We start from the raw sequence: 18,139 nt of genomic DNA on the forward strand, positions 1-18,139 counted from the left end.
ATCTGTTCAGTTGTGGCAGTCTAACAATAGTGACTACACTGGCGGTAATACCTAGATATTTAACTAGCTCTATATTCCGCAAAAGTGTTCTCACTACTGTAAATTGTGTCTTACTTATAGGCATTTGTCAGAAATGCCATTGAGGTTAAAGAAGAAAATGATATACAATTGGGTTCACTAGGAAAAAAAAAATCGAAATGCTCCCAAAAAGGAAAGGTAAAAAGCAAAGCACAGAAGCGAAATTAAAGACGGCCAGGCCATATCATCTCACCAACACACTCTGGATGGATCATAAAGAAAGTCCCCCCTTAAAGCAGAGAAATGTACAGAATACTTCTGAAGGGAGCCAGTGACAAAGACAGGGAAGGGAAAAGGCCTAGGGAGAGAAAAGGGAAGAGAAAAAGGGAAAAAGGAAGAAAAATCCCATGGATTTTTCTAAATTCCTAAAACCTCCTAAAATTAGTATTTAGGAAAAACTCATGGAGGATTCCTCATTTAAAAAAAAAAAAAGTAAGTGGATTTTCTGTTGTTATAAAACCTCAACAATGTTCTTTAGCTGGTGCAAACGAAGTTGCTGCAGCTAGACCTGCAGAAGGCAGCCAGCCAAGGTGCAACAGGAGCACCTATTGACTTCAGCAGCGTACTCAGGGCGAGCTGTTGACTAAAGGAGATAGTAAGCTTTTCTCTAGTTCCAAGCTCCTGTTTTTTCCCATTAGAGGTTGACATTACTGCTGGGTGTTCTGTGTCTGCCAGTGCAGAGAGAATGACAAAATGAATGTCACTGCAGGACAATGTCACACCATCAAGATTCATCAAAACTGATGTGGAAATGAATTATAAATAGTCTCCAACTAGGTCCATTAGATACAGAAGTTTCACTACAGTATAATCATCAACACTGTTTGAGCTAGAGGGAGCAAAAGAGGGCAAAGAACGAACCAGATTATGCTGGAAGAGACTTGCAGCATCTTTTAATGAATTTACAGTTCTCCTCAGAGCAACACTGCTTACTTACGCCTTGATATATGTGAAGCAGTATTAGGACCATACAATTAATTCATCTGCCAGTTTTATCAAACTGATTCTCCATACTATCAGTATATTAGGATTCAGTGACGGGAAATATCAGGATTAGGGCAGCAGCATTTTCAGCTCACAGGTCTCACTACATCAAAGATTCCCTTTAGAATCTAATACTTAGAGTCATATGATTAGAGGTGAATCTCAGTTTGCCTTAATAATATATCTAGTCCAAATGACTATGAGTAGAACTCACAAAATGTGAACTTTAACTGCTCAAAACACCAAACTCATGAAAAAGAAAGTTTAAAAAAAAAAAGAACCAACATCATATTGCTTTAAATTGCAAATCATGTGGTTTTGAGGAAGTAATGCAAAAACTGTGGAAAACTGGTATTGACAACGCTACGTTATCTCACATATTAAAGCAAATCGTAATAACTGGACACAACATACCCCATCCTCATTAACAAAAATAGCTGTGAATATTCCTGGAGAGAGAATAAAAATTGACAGTGAATGTTCTCAGCACTTGCAACATTGCGTATATACACCTGCATACATATACAGGTAAAGATGTGTGTGTGTGTGTGGTTCCCCATAAACTGTACAAAGACAGTTTTATTACATCGTATTTAAAGCAGCAGCACACGAAAACTGAAAACAGTTCTGAGCCAGCATACAGTTCTTTAACAACACCTGTTATAGAGAACAGGTATTTCAAATTTAAACTCAGTTCTCTAATGAAAACTCAAAAACACTCATGTAGAAAAAAGTCTGATTTTCTCTCTTCCCTGAGGTTGGGGTTATCAGACTATATGGGGTATAAATTCCCAAACAGTGGTATCGCAGACACTTTTTGTGAGCATTGTTCATGACTCATGTACCAGCCTTGTGAAAACTGTGATTTTGGCAACATCTTCTACCCGGGTTAACTGGAACGTGCATTCCTGATAACCCATCCACTCGGCAGTAGAGATGCACTCCGCAGTCAGCAGAATCCTATTAGCCCTGCAGCGAGTTTCTGTGGTTCTCCCTGTGCGACCAGAAGCCTAGGCAGGATTTTCTACAGTTCACTGTGGCACAAAGCAGCATTAGGGCACATTTGCAAGTTTTAGCAACAAAAACGGTATGTAAATACAGAATCAGTGTGGAAGGAGTAATTTGATTGAAGCTGCTCACATCTGGAAAAATTAACTCATCATTGAAGATGTATCCAGAGTTGACTGTTTTATTTCAAAAAAATATGAAGTCATAGCTTTATAAAGGGCAATATAAAAACCCAGCATAGCGACTTAAATTCTGCAATGAATTAACATGAGACACTCACCACTTGGGCTTTTCCAGTATAGTCTTTTACATCACACAGTAATTAATTTCTAATTGATCTTTCCAAGTGTTTCATGTGACCATGAAGTTCAACTCCCTACCTTCACAATTCCAATTCTTTAAGCAGAAAATAGCAGAGCTTTAGCTAACGGGGCCAAAGGCTGATTTTGTTTATAACCAAACTCCTTAAACAGGAGCAACACCACCACAAAACTCAAGAGTGCTGCTTAATCTTATGTATTTTGCAATCCTGCCACAGCTATTTTGCAGTAAACTGGTAAAAACACTGCAGCAGATTTCACGCCACAGTTACCACAAAACTGACTGGCCTTAGCACGAGGTTCACTAACAGACAGCTGTTGGGCTGTCTCACTGGCAATACCTACAGTAGCAAACAGAATGGCCCAGTAGGACTGGATCTGTCTAGTGAAACAGTCTGGAACTGAGGACACCATATGCAACCATATATACTTACAGAGGAGGGTTATTTTGATCTATCTTTAGTCTGGCCCCAGAGACTGAGCTCTCAGTAGCAGCTGGAGCAAATTGGATGCATTTCTGGAGTGAACATTATGGTTTAGTTTCATCCAAAAAGCATCCACAGTAAACAGGGAAGACCACGAGATTTGCTCCAAAAGCCCAATCAGTCCTAACTAAAATGCTGACACAGATGCAGCCTTCTGTTGTTAACAGTTTGACTGAAACACAGTATTTGTATTTTAAATAATGGTAACTGTGGATAAAGAGTTAGAAGCTAATTGGTTTTAATGAGAGCAAAATATTTAATTCGATAATGTAAACAAGGCGGAGAGGAGCACAGCTGACCCCATTTTACCAACCCAGCACCTCCAGTCAAGATGGCAGCAGGGCATTCAGCTAGTGAACCACACAAAGGCAGCACTGAATGCACCGACTGCTGGCAGCATTACTGGGTTCCCAGGTAAACGTTCAGCGCCGATTACCCGAACTGGGAGCGCAGGGAACGGCCCAGCCGCTTTCCAGTGGATATACTGCCTTGGTGGTTGTGGTTTTTGTTTTTTTTTTTTTTTTTATTAAAGATGATGCCCTTAGAGGCTCTTTCTCTATAAGCTTCCCCAGCTGCACTCTATCCTTGCTACTCTGTCATAGCATAAGTGATAGTAATATTTGCCTGAGGACAGTTTGAACCCAAATCCTCTAGGAATGTTTATTTTCATTAAGAAACTCAAGGCCCTGAGACTTTCATAAAGCAAAAATGTGCGATCAGGTATCTCTGATTTACACAGATTACATAATACACGCGATTTGCGTACCTTTTATATTTTAGCTTGGAAGCGATGGAGAAAATAATAGTCTAAAAGAATATTTCAATCTTTCAGACAACCAGTTTGAATTGATAAGTTATATATGAAGCTTGATCCAGATGCTGCATGCTCAACTTTTAGCAAGAAAAACTACTTGAATGACACCTAGCGGAAAGATAAGTAACAACTGAGGACAATGCGGTAACTATGTTGTAACGAAAACACCGAGGAAAAAGATTCTTTATCAGAATGAGCAGAAGAAAGAAATATTTGATAAAATGGGGCTAGGACAATTTAGGAGAAGAATTTCCTAAATCAGAAGAGCTTTTCGGCCTGAGTAATAATCTTCCAAGGAAGGTAGAATATTTAATGCATGAAAAAAATCTGGCCAACCATAGTAAATATAGAGTAGAAAACAACAGTACAATAAGCAGAATATGAACAGGATGAAATTTAGTGTCCTCCTATGTATAAATACTGGAAAGGCTTTAACAGGCTAGCCCTCTAGGGTGCAGTAAATAGCAGGAATATTTTGTTCCTGGGGGTTACAATAACTCCTGATGTGAGAAAAGCCACAGAGCTGTAATTCATTTCTGCAGGCAATACTCCTTGATGTGCGAATGGATTTCATGATGTCTCATTTTTGTTTTTTGTTTATTCACATATTTGCTTAATTCATGAATTTCCAGTGACTTACATCCAATCATAAAGAAATATTTTGGTTAGACTGTCATTTGAAAGTATGTAATAACAGATTTAATCAAGATGATAGAACTTAAACAAAAAATACTTTTGCCATTTATTGACAAAATGAGACACAGTTATGGCAAGTTCTTTCTCAGCACAGGAAAGGGAAAGGGTTCTCGAGAAAACTTCTGTCCTTCTAGGTCAACTGTAGTTCATTGACAGGAATGAATTACTGTAATTCATTAAAACCTTCTATAAAAAAAAAAAAAAAAAAAGGCCTATTCTCCCTGAATTTCATCTAGGCAGTTCATGCATTTTATTTCCATGTTTAGCTGTAACTTGCAGCTTTTTTTCTTAACTGCAAGGACAGTAAGTTATTACCTCTTTGCCTGTTCATTTTTTCCAAATTTAGCAATCAGAAGCAGCACCTAGGTACTCTACTGGAAAAATCAAGGCTGCAAAAGAAAACTCATTCAGAGCTTTTCAGTGTACAGCAAGGTAGCGAGAGAGGTTTTGTTTGGGAAACAAGGATGTTCAGAAATACCTCAAAGCTGAGAAGCCTGACAGAGCCTTTTCTCATTCAGGAAAAGTTCAAACTGATCCACTCTGTGGAAATAAGCATCTGCAGAGAATAACAATTTGTTCAAACCCGCTTTTATTCAGTCCTCTTAAAAGCTGAATTCTCACTTGGCCTACAAGAAACTAATTGTAGCTCTAAAATTATAAATTCACATTCCTAGTGTGTGAAGCTTTACTTCTGCCAGATACTCACTGGATACATTTATGCCACTCAGAGCTGAAGAAACTAGCCTACAGTCCTCACCAAATCTAACAGATCCAGGGACTCAGCCTACTCTACTACTTCTCCAGGCAGGCATCGCACAGCAGCCGGAGGAACGCAGGACTCCTTATACAAGGATTAGCTACAGCTCTAGAGCACAGAATCTGAGCATGGATCCAGAGGATGCAAAATATTTTGCATCCCTTTCAGGGCAAGAAAGCTGCAGCATTTAACTATGCCACAGCAAACTTTTTAGACTGTGTGGCAGAACTCCTTAAGATATATGCCACAGATTGTGCGATACAAGAAACAAGTATAGGGTAAGACAGACATTTATGAAATGTATGGTCTAGTGATGTGCTTCACTTCCAAAAAATATACATATGCTGTTAAAAGAGCAAAGAGGAAAAAAAAATCACAATCTCATCTACAGATCTTTCTATGACTGTTACCCAAACAAGCAATACACACACACACAGCATGACAAGCATTATTTATGTAGATGAACAGATACATGCATGTTATACACTTGCATGATCCTGAATCACTGGCATTCCCTCCAAACGACTGCATTATGTTTTAAGACGTCACATCACTATTATTCAGCAATCTACATTCTCCAGCAACTTCAGAGTGAAGAAATTTGCAGGACTGCAGTCCTCTTTTGAGCTACACACAGCTCTCAAGTGACTGAGGAGGCAGGCTATATATGAGCCCAAGGACATTGCCATCCTCTAGGCTATACTAATAAAAGGGAGCTATACTAACCATGAGGGAGTACCATATTTTTAACTCATTTCTAAGCACCAAACCAAGTAGGACATTACAAAGAAATGATATTTCACAAAATATCAGAAGAACCAAAATAGGAATTGACCCACTGATGCCCATGCCCTTCTCACCTCCAACGTTGTGTCGTGTGCACCTGCCTGCTTGTGCTGTTCTAAGCTCAGGTATTTCCGCCCTGCTCTATATTGCAGGAAACAGCTCTCTCATAGCCTCATTTCATAAAACAGGTTCTCCAAATCCCTAATCATCACGGAAACCTTTGTTTCACTTAATCTTTCTTCAATGTGGGTGACCAGAATTACATACCGCATTCTGGAGGAGCTTTCACTACTACTTCAACGCAACGGCATTAATACCTCTCAGGTCTCTAATATCTCACTTGATTAATTTAAGTTTTGATGCTAGACTGTTTTAGCAAGTTTTACCTGTTCAGTGGAAAGGCAGACAAACACACCTGACTGATTAAAACAAAACAAAGAACCCTATTTGATGGGCTACCTTTAGCTCCCTTGTATCTTGCTTAGGCTTGCATGCATTAGTAACTGGAGCTCAGGCTAACTTTTATACCTGCAGATTACAACAGCTGAAGCAGCAACTTGTCAGATTTCAGAGGAGTCACTTGAGGGTTTCAAGAAACTGCCAGGTTTAATGGAAAAATAGTAGGAATTAAAAAAAGAAAATCAAAAGCATTTTTCCTCATGTCTGCAGAAAATATACAAAAAGCTCAAGCACTATGAGACATGGCACATCTCACTATTTGACAGGATGCATCTTCCAATGGGAATGGTTTCCTATTATACATAGGAAAAAAACTAATCTTCTTTAACCCATTTCCTTACTGACTCTTTAAAAAGCAGCTTCAGTTGCTATATGTACTCCAACACTTTACCCAAGCAGAGGGAAAGGAATCAGAGGGGAAAAAATAAGGGTAAGTGTCAGTCAGGCAGCTCAACAGTTCTTTTTTTTACATCTTTGGCACAGGTCTTATTTCTATTTGATTTGGAATTTCTTAGTGTTTATATATTAAATCACAAGAGATGACCTTTTTAATAGGTATTGCTTAACTTTTTTTAGTCAGGTGACATAGTCTGTTAAGATTTGTCTGCTTTAAAAAAATAGATTTCTTGAAAAATAGTGGATGACTGTCTAGATTCAGACCAAAGACAGATTATTTGCTGACATAAGAAATGGTTAAGATTAATATTTCAGCTTCTCTGTGATGAAATTTATAAATTTATGCAGTACTAACCCCACTCGAAAAATAGCAAAGTATTATTTAGACTAAAAATCTAAAGCTAACTTTATTTGGAGACGCTGATTATATAATCCTTGTAATTAAATTGAAGAAAATTAATTTGAAGTAAAATCAATCCATTGTGAGCTTTTCCACAATTTTAGTCTTTATTAAATTTCTAGAGAAAAAAATAGTCTCAGCTTATTTTAAGTTTATAAAAGAAAACTTTTTTTTTTTTGAGTTCTAGAATCTCTCCACATTTGAAAACATTATCTTTTAAGAATTTTTTTTCCAAATTCTATTCTACATATGTAAAATATAAACTCTGTATTGCCTTGGGTATGTAAAAACCTCTTTTACTCTGCATTTGTTGACAATAATAGGTCTGCTCTATCTGTCTGCTACTTCTCATGCTTTGCTTAGTCTAATTTTAAACCACACTCCCAATGTGCTTATAATGTTTGCCTGCAAATAAAACTACACAGCACAGCTTTTTGCCTTCTTCTGTTAAAAAGGAAGTTTCTTTTAAGCGTTTAGTGACACAAGAATCTGGCGCTTTTTACAGCATCTGCCATTCTCCAAGTATTACCCAGGGCAATACTCAGTCAGATATTTTTACCTCAATACTTATTTACTGCAGATGAATTGGGGGAAAAAAAGGAAGAAAATACATTTTAATTATGGGATGTATCAAAGTCATAAAAATAGATGGTTTAGAGATACTAACCTCCCCAACCTGAGCAAGGGGATTTATATTTCAAATTCCAATCTGGTCACAAGGCTAGCCATATATTTTTAAATGCAGAGAAGTAAGAAATACAAGAAGGGAACATTTTTAAGTGTTTTAAACTGCAAAATAGAGGACACTAAGACAGAAGTCTAGCGGGAACCACTGTGCAGAACTGGGAGTGACACAGTAAAAGGGATGATTACCTGCCAGCCCAAAGCATGGTTAAGTAATCCCCAAATGACAAGCACTATCAGAGCACAGACATGCAAGATTTCCAATTCTTTACTCATTCAGATCTTAAACTGTACTTTCTCAGAGATGCATGAAGTTACAAGGCAGAAATAAAAAAAGAACTCTCTACCACATGAAACGTCCTACTTCCTGCTTAGGATCTTAACATCCCCAGAGAGAAGGATATTTTTAAAAGTTTAGAATTATTCAGTCTTTTAAGCTCACTTTTGAAGCCTGACTTCAACATGCAATTTTAACACTAGCCCTACAAAGATCTAGAAACTGAATCAAAATCTTTGCCTAAAACTAACCTACTTTTTACCATCAGCTCCTGGTTAACACTGTGTTCCAGAATTTTAGATAATACTGTATTTTGTACAATGATGCAGGAAAAGTAATAAGCTGGAGGCAAATGGAATCACTGTGTTTTTTCCCAGTTCAACTTATACTACTTGATTTCAAGTAGAATAGCTCTGTGGGAAATACAGGAAGTTAATGACTGTCTTCCCAAAAACTAAGCCTTCCTGGTAATCCTGAGAAAGAAATGTATTCCAGTTCTACATTTAGAAACATGCTAATTAATGAGTCACATTCATCAGATGATTATTCTTGTTTTCTGGGTAGCTGAAGCATGAACAAAGTGGAATTCACCACTGTTGCAGGATTTGCTGTATTATTGCTCTTCCACGTGACTCAAACTGAAGTCTGTCCTCCTTCCTGCAACTGTAAGTCACTGGGAGAAATGAAGGGTTTGCAGATAGACTGCAGTTCAAGGAAGCTGAAGGAAGTGCCTGCCTTGCCTGTTAACACCAAGAAGCTTTATCTACAGAATAACAGCCTGACCACAGTTCCTTCCGGTGCCTTGGACAGCCTGCTCAGCCTGGAGGAGGTGAAAATATTTGATAATCCTTGGAACTGTGACTGTCATATTCTTTATTTAAAACTCTGGTTAGAGGATATCTCGGAATCCTCTCTTGCAAACGTCAGATGTGCAACCCCCACCGCCGTTAGGATGAAGCCCTTGAGTCAGCTGACTGGGAACGAGCTGGGGATCTGCAAGAGGCTTCTCCCAATCAAAAGCCTCGAGTTCTTTTGGCGAGACCTCATTTTAATTGTTGTAGCAATAACTACACTTATTTTAGTAGCGTGGGCTCTGAAATTCTCAAAAAAGCTGGTCTACCAAATAAACGTAAGCCAATATGATTTGAGTGGCCCACTGTCGCAGAGGCACAGCTTCAAAAACCGTAAGTTACAGTGAGCTGTTCACCATCATTAGTTTCACCAGAAATATCAGCCTACTCTACTACAAAAAAGCGCATGTGCTGGCAACACTTGATTTAATGGTACACATGATACAAACAGATCCCAGGCCACGTCTCGGTGCCCAGATAGGCAAGTTTGATTTCATTTCATTTCCAAAACCAACTTGGTGATGCGCTGACTGGCAAGTTTCCATCTGCCACTACCTACTTATATGGAAAACAGTTTCTAAATATTTTCAAATCACTTAATTTAGCACTTTCCCACTGAATTCTTAGCTCTTCTAGCAAGAGGATTTACATGCCAAACAATCAACGCTTTTTAATATATGGATATGAATACTGTTTGTATTATTTTAGCAATTCAATTCTCATTCTGAAGCTGCTTAAGCTTGTAACCTGGTATCCCTACGCAGTGTCCCGTGGCCTCAGTAGACCCATTCTTGCCTGCAAAGTCAACCACCTCTTCATGATGGAGTTCCATGCCTGAACTTCAGGTTCAGGAGTTCCCTCAGAGCAGAACCACTATGATTATACAGGCTAGCCACTGAATGTATCCCTTAATGAGTATGTTCACAAACTGACTGGTAATGAGAACATATCTGGTAAAAGTAATTTTAAATATTGCTGAATTTCATACAAAGTGAACAATAAAAGAGCATTCTATGTGAAGTTAAAATTAAAAGTGTTTACTGAATATTCACACTTGCCCCAAGTCTAATCTCTTTCACAACTTCACAGGCTTCTGATAAACATCCTAAGAAATTCCCAGAGCTTGTCTTCCAGGTTTACTAGTGACATTCAATACACTCGACTCTTTGCAGCAGCGTTAAAGAAGGTGTCTTTCTCTCTTCCCTTGTCTCCTTCTGTCCCCTATCCTCACAGAAAAATTGTTATGGCGACTCAGGCTTATTGTTTTTTCCCCTAACGTGAATGGCAACGACTCCAAGTACAATAATTTATGCTGTGACCCTGTTTGATCTGTGAAGCTAGGCTGGATCTCTAGGCTATGGAAGACCTCCGAAGATCTAAGATTAAGCTGAACTGCCAATAGCAGTTGTAAGACACATCTTCCTCAAAGTTCCTCACAGCTCAAAACCTGAGCTAGGTATTGAAAGTTATATGCTGAAGACACTAAAGATCGCTTAGCCCTTTTAAGAAGGCCTAGCACCTTCTCACATGAAGGAGATCCCTTGTTAAAGTATCCAATATCCCTAGCAAAGCTCGTTGCTTAGTATTCATATGATAGGTGGTCTTGCAATCACCATGCGCTGTAGCTTCTGTAAGATGAGATTCATTCCTAGCCACAACACCCGAATGAAAAACAGCAGAAACTCATAGGGACGTTTCAGGTCCCTCTCATCCCTGCCAGATTGCTTTTGTAGCACGAAGCCAAACTGTCAATGCCGACTGCAAGTGGCATTTGCAGACGGCTTTAGAAAGGATATGTTACCGTCCTTCACCATCAGTCCTATCTCTCTCCTGCACTAGCAGTGACAGACTAGTCTCAGACATCACCACTTTTTATCCTAAATTGATACCAGTTTGGGATGACTCATTTGCCGGTCTGTGGTACAAGGAACGGCCACCCAGTAGAGAAGAGCTGCTGAGAGAACCTTTCAGGAAGTGTTGGCGGTTACATTTGAGGAAAGGAAATGCACCATATGTAAAAGAGCTACACAATTTAGTAACAAAGTACAAAACAGGGCTTTAGATTAAGAAAAGGAGAAGGGCAGCCAGATGTTTTCCCTATGCTATAAAATACTTTAATTAATAATCTAGACGACAACATGCACGTTTTGATGTTAACAGTCTGCAAATGATGCACACTGGGTAATAACAAGACGGAAGTCATAAATGCAGAGAGGTGGGTTACCTGGAGTGCCAGACAATTGAATGCACGCTCATATATCTAGAAACAAAAGATAGGGTTGAGGACTCAATTCAGAGAAGGAAGAAAATCTAGTAATCATGATCTTCCACATATGACACCATATCAAAGGGCTAATAAGATTTCTGCTTGTTAAAATAGGGGATATCATTCAGGATCAAAAAGATCTATTTAACGCAATGTTTAGATGAGCCCTAGTATTTCAGCACCAACGCCTACAAATGAAGAAGGATCGGTTGCAGAACGATCAGAAAAAGTTGCAGCAACAACAAATAAAGGATTGGAAAATATATCTTAAAGGAGATTAATCAATTCCATTTAATAAAGAGAAATTTATGGAACAGGAAAATCAGAGCTTGTATGAATCCACACGAAGAGTAATTTGTTAACAAAATAGTTGGAAGTAGAAATTAACATATCAGACTAGAAACAGGACTCAAAATTTAACAGTGAAAATAATTAACCACTGAAACAGCTCATCAAGTGCCATGGTGAATCCTACAGTCTAAAATCAACATGGGACATTTTTCAAACTGGCAGGCATCACCTAAAAATGACAGTTATTTTAACAGAAGTTCTCCAAATTATACGCTATATCTGCCTAAAACAGTCAAACAATTCTCACTGCTTTGGTCATCTGCAAATTTAGGATGAGACAGACCATGACAGCAGAGACCACAGTGGCAGTGCATCAGACACCCCCCTGCCTCAGAGCACTGGCAAGGCACCTGCGCAATTCAGCACATACTGACTGAGCCACCCTCTCAAAATCCCTGACAGCAATAACATGCCACCTATCTCTTTCCAATTGTGTATCATGCTCTTCACTGTCAGTACTGCAAGCGCAGCACAGAGTTTGCTTTCTAAGGAGTGGTACATCCCTGCTATAGAAAATAAACCACATAATCTGCAAGAAACTGTACGGCTTAGTAAGGCTACAACATTCTCAGGTGCAGACCAGAGTACAATTCTGTCCTCAATTTTGTGTGCGCATTTCAATCAGCTGAGCACATACAACCACAATTTGTCTGGCTTTATTAAATGTTATATCTCATGAATAATCTCTGCAGGAGGGAATGTCAAAGAAGCACGTATTATAGAGTATGCAGTTATGTAATTATGGAATATTTTCTCTGCACTGAGCTTTTACATTTTTTAAAAGGTAACGACCATTTTGTATTAATGCAGAACATTAGAGAAGAAATGCACTCTGCAGTCTCTCATGGAGAGCTTCCTAAATGATTTTTCTTGTTTCCTCGATATAAAATAAATCATTAACACTAAAAGCATACCACTCTCTTTTGTGCCTATAAAGCTATACATGTATTTCGGCACTAGTCATAAAAACAAGCCACGAATCTCAACGAATTGAATGGATGTAGCCTATGAACCCATGGCAAAATAACATTTAACATGCAGGTGAGGTGAATGAAGCTATAACTATGCATTGGAATATAATCAACTTGGAAGTTTGTTAGTGTAGATAAAATAGTAAACTGCTTCACTGTACAGCTTTATTTGTACAAACGTATATAAATGAGCAGTTAGTAAATGTTTCTGCTTACACCAACCAACACACTAAATAAGCAGCACTGCATATATATATATATATATATATATATATATTTGATAGGGCATCAGCATGCTTCTTCAGGAAGACATATTTTCTGACCTCTTCCTCCAAGCATAAGAGGAAAGAAGAGGGAATCTCTTCCATGGCAGTAGTTCATATTCCACTAAAAGAGCATAGCGTTTACCGCTTTTGAACCATTTGGCTTTTATCTGAAAAACCTGTGAAAATTGGAAAGCTGGAACTGTTAATTAAAGCCCCAAGAGCAACGTTCAAATACTTATCTTGGAAGGCCACTATGTCCCTGCTTAAGTCACATACACCTTCAAATTGCACAAATAACGCTACAGCTGCTAGCATCTCTTGTCACAACACGCAAAGAAAAGAAAAGATGCCAGCTATCTAAATTAAACATGCAAATAATGTTCCCAAAGGAGTTTGTAAAGATCCCAGAAAGCATCATCATTTTCTAAGTTACCATCTCATGCCTGTAAGAATGCAAAATAGTGAAAATACCTGTTTTCACATGCTCCTAGAACTTACGGCAAATCATGTATTTTAAAATAGGGGGATGTGTTCTTTAGTAACACAAGTACAACTGCTCCGGCTAATTGTAATTAAGAAGTTTTGAGTTTTGGTTTTATATCTAGTAAGAAAAGTAGTCGCATTCAGCAAAACTGAGCATAAATTAAAAATATTGATCAAATTAAGTATTTTGAAACAGTTCTTCACTATAATAAGCAAAGAATAGATTTGTGTAAACTGCAATCCAATTAACATCGGAAACCTTTGGGGACTTCATTTATTAGACAAAATGGCAGGTGAATCATCTTTTTATGTGTAATGCTTAAGATTTTCTTAACATTGAAGCGCAAAGGGTAACTCAGTCTGAACAAATTCTGTTTACTTTAAGTATGGGACCTACTGTTAGGTCTTACTGCAGATTCATTGTTTGAAATCATGCATGATGCTGCTTATTTTTTCATTTGATACTAATAAACATGCAGCATTGTTCGGAAAATAGCTACTGGCATCTACACAAAAAAACAAAAAGGGAGGCTTAGAAGCTAGGCACTTTGTTCTGACCTAAATGGGAGAAAAACCCCTTAGAACAACAGGAGAACTCCCCCTAACACAAGTTTAATATATTAAACTGTCTAGTGCCTGAAATTTGAGTGTAACAAATGGTGGCTACAAACATATAGGACCACGATTATAGAGCACACAATGCAGGAGCTCAGCATGAAACAGAGGTGCCAATCAGCAGTTTTGCTAAATAAGAATTCTGTTATCTATATACAGCAGGCTGCTTAGGTGTCTTCACGAAAGCCGAGTGTCTCACGTGACCCTCTTTCATCTTGAAAGGGAAATGGATTTAAACCCCTATACATCACGGTGTGTATGTGCAACTGAAATAACATGAACATTGGATTCTGGCTGAAATAAGATATTGCTCATACTACCAAAATAGGTAAGCAGTCTAGCGTTTGCTGAGATGTTCATAAATAACCACATACAGGGCAGAAATTCAGGAAAATTGGTATCTGTCAAATATTTCTGTTTATTACACATTGCAACTTTCCAGTGATCTGCTCAACTTCCACAAATCAGTATTAGGAATCACCAAAGCCTTTTCAAACCCGTGGCATGTCACTACAGCGATGATGCAAAAGTAAATAAAGGAGGAAAGAATGAGACAGAAGAAAAATTAAGGAGAACTCATGAAATATGAAAACAGTGGGAAAAAGGATCCTGAATACGTTAGAATCACAGCATAGGCTGCAGGAAGAGTAAGAGGTTATTGTTTTTTAATTAAATAAGTAGCGTTCAATAAACGTTCTGTGCAAACCTATTTTACGTCTTTCACAACAGCACATATGAGGTAATAGCCACAGCTCTCAATGCCCAACTTAGTGGGAAGTTAGCCGAGCGCAATCCAACTTTGATACTGAAATGGTAGATTAAAGAATTCATGTTTATTAATACCCTCAATGGCCCGATGACAGTTTATTTTTCAGGTTTACAGCTCCACAAGAGTTAAGAACACTACTGTGCTTATTTTTTTTATGTGATGGCAGAAGAGAGAGAGCTATCTGGAATAGAAGTTACTCATCATCATTTAAAATATTATTATTCTCAGGCTTATAATATTTAATTTTTCCTCAGATAACAATTTCTGAATGGTAACATCAAAATTATAAGCACTGTGTAAATAAATAAATATAGGTAATATGCTTTTTCACCTGAGAATCTCAAAGCACTTGGACCATCTGAGACTTTTGATGCCAACAGATTAATATTAGTTCTATTTTACACATAGGAAAATTGAGATACATGTAAGTTACAAACTTGTATCTGCTCCTATTCAATAATGTAAAGGTTAATTCAGAGGTCCTCAGCAGATCTAAAAAATAATAAAAAAAATCTTTAAATGATCTTTGGAAGGTCACACATATGTGTGACATAGATCCTAGAAGTCCTGACTTTCAGGCCTTGCAGAGATGTCCTTACAATAACAGTGTCTCCCAACCTAAAAATATTCACAGTTGGCACATTTCAGCAAGAGCAAAGAGCTTTCACCACTTGGCATGATTAGGCCCTTAACACTGTGTGGGGACCCTAAAAAAAGTTAAGTTCCAGTAACACCTAAACATTAAAAAGAAAAACAAATGATATTTCTAAAGTGAACTGACAAAGTCATTTACATGCAAATGCTCACAGTAATCTCTGAATCCTCACTGATTCTCAATTTTACTGCTTCAGAAACGCTTACCTGTCCACAACTATTCCTTAATTTTTTTCTAGATACTTTCTGTGCCAGTTCCTGCCCCTTTCATTGTACATGCTTTTCTCTGAATACTAAGTCACTCAAGGTGGGCTATAGCTTTAAAGACTTAAATTCTTCCTCCTATACTTAATACAAGTCAAGAACTTTACCTACAGCACACTCAACTGAAAACAGTACCTGCAGGAATATCCGACAGCCTGTGGATCCTGAAAGAGATCATTTTACCTAGCAACTCATGGCCTGTGACAGTAAAATTCTCTATCTGAAAAGCTGGCTGGAAGGCCACGCAGCAGGTATGGTTACTGATGAAGTTACTTGCTTTGCTCCATCCTTGCTCCAGAAGAAATCTCTCTCTCTCAGCTAACAAGATATAAACTTACTCTTTGCTCCAGTCACAGGAGTCATTGTTCCAATTTCTTGTTTAGGGGTGCGTTGCTATTCATCAGTATTTTGCTGTTTTTTATTGATCTGTTGTGTCATAACTATAAAAATGGGTTAATAAAAAATAGATGTTCACAGCAATAGCATAGTTTCCTTAAACATCTCCTTCGATTTCTAATCAGCTTAAGAAAAAAAAAGTCACAACTCAAAGCAATATTCCAAGTGTGTGTCTGTGTGTGTGTGTGTGTGTGGAAACACCTGGCAGAAGAGCTAGAAAAGTCTTTAAAAAACAAACAAAAAAAACCCAAAGCAATCATTAAGCAGCAAAGAATGAAAATCAAAGCTGAGAAAAGAATTTGCAGGAATTAAAATTCCAACTACAGCATGCACACTAACCAAAACCCAGGAGATGGGAATTTGGGACCTAATCTTGAAAGCCTTGAGTAACCCCGAAAGAGTCAAGGACAAGTCATGTCTCCCACTGACATGAGCAGAGCCAAGATTTCACTTCATTTCTAGTTCTCACTGCCTGGTTTGACTTTAACAATACTAAAATAAGAGCTTCTAAATTTTGGACTTCTGTATCTAGGGCACACAAGAACTGTATTTCACCACTTTTAGAGAACGCCAGATTAACCGATGTTTTCAACGGCGTTTGTTTATATGGAACGTACCCTCCCAAACTCACATCCTTCAGTGACACATCTGTCTGCTTAGAATCCAAAGTCTCTGGGCCATTACTTTCACACGTGGTATGTGTTCTACAAAACAGACTCAACATAAAAAACATTCTATCAGCCCAGAGTAACATAACTTAATATTAGAGAGCTGAAAAACTGTTCATGGCAAGTCATCAATACATAGTAAGGGTAAAGAGTAGCAGGAAACTTTGTTCATAACATGGTCCCATCACATGGCATGGAACATGCAGCATGTGACAGGTAGGCTTAGACCACTCTCCTGGGTAATACTACCCCTTAAGACTACGTCTAGTCAGTTCTGAAGAATCAAACTTTAGGCTGATCTGCTCTCTAATGAGTAATTTTTTTCATCTTCTCTTTTGCATTTACTGTTTATTATCACAAAGGGCATCATCAAAAGAATGAACCACAAGTAGCCTTTGACAGAGTAGGTTATTACCCTTCAGTGCCTGCCCCCACACCCACACCAGAAAGGAGAAACCTGTTTTCATTAGGTATGTCATTAAGCTGTTTGTAGTTATTTTGGTAAAGCTAAACAAGAAAGTCAGTCTCCACTGCAGCCTTATTTTAAGTACTGTACTGTTTCAAAATAGGGCAGAAAAAGTATACTAGTGGAAAACTAATGAGCTTTAGAATAAAATTTGGTTACTGTATTACATGGTTTTTGGCTGAAGATGCTCATTTCAGGTTCCAGAAATTGAACAGAACAATTTTTCTAATTATGTCATTGTTAGGTGAGACAATTTTTTCACTTTAAACTTAAGTCAAAACGTATCCAGTTCTTTTATTTTCCCATTTTAATTTATCTGTTAACACTGTTGAGCTGTAAATTTAATTGCAAGCTACTAGATTATCCATTGACACCATCCTTTCTTGAACAGCCTCCGCAGTTGCTCATAGATCTGCATGATTCCTATTCACAACAATAAGCCACTAAGGAGCAAGCTCTTAGTGTACATAAATCTGTTATGTAATAGACTGCAATCCTTTTACGCCTATTAGCTCATGATTTCAATATGATTACAGGCACTGGTGATGAATATCTTTATGAACAAGTGAACAGTAAATAAATGTTGCTGTTTCATATAAAATAATGTGACGATTTTATTCCATCACATTACAGGTTAGTTCTTTCACAAAACCCAGAACCGCCCCTCTGCTTTATGGCACTGACAGGCCATCAGACGGAGGGAAGGAAAAGACAATTCTTCCAGTAACAGATAGGATAAATATTTTAGAGCCAGGCTGTGAAGCAGTGCATTATCCATTTTTTGTTGTTGAAGAACGAACTATAATGTCCAAGTCTGTCATATTAGGCCTTTTCTCAGATGTTTCTACTGCATTAATAATTAGTACTTTATAGTCACGTGAATCTATATGATCAACAAATGAAGATATCACTCATTGAGTGATCCTAAAAGCTCAAAGAAATTACAACAGAGGTAAATTCACTCTGAAATTTGTG

General features: G+C 37.9%; 2 protein-coding genes across 14 annotated transcripts in view; one reads left to right on the top strand and one right to left on the bottom strand.

The window, feature by feature from the left end:
* The window catches only part of CFAP92 (cilia and flagella associated protein 92 (putative)), a 178,054-nt gene that overhangs the window by 140,721 nt on the left and 19,194 nt on the right, over positions 1–18,139 (bottom strand). The gene's annotated exons all lie outside the window — the stretch shown is intronic.
* GP9 (glycoprotein IX platelet) lies at positions 6,730–12,366 on the top strand. Its single transcript, XM_009688160.2, has 2 exons — positions 6,730–6,817; positions 8,709–12,366. The coding sequence occupies exon 2, from the start codon at positions 8,716–8,718 to the stop codon at positions 9,340–9,342; it is 627 nt and encodes a 208-aa protein (XP_009686455.1). The 5' UTR covers positions 6,730–6,817; positions 8,709–8,715; the 3' UTR covers positions 9,343–12,366.

This window comes from Struthio camelus, chromosome 14, assembly GCF_040807025.1.
Source record: "Struthio camelus isolate bStrCam1 chromosome 14, bStrCam1.hap1, whole genome shotgun sequence".
Lineage (NCBI taxonomy): Eukaryota > Metazoa > Chordata > Aves > Struthioniformes > Struthionidae > Struthio > Struthio camelus.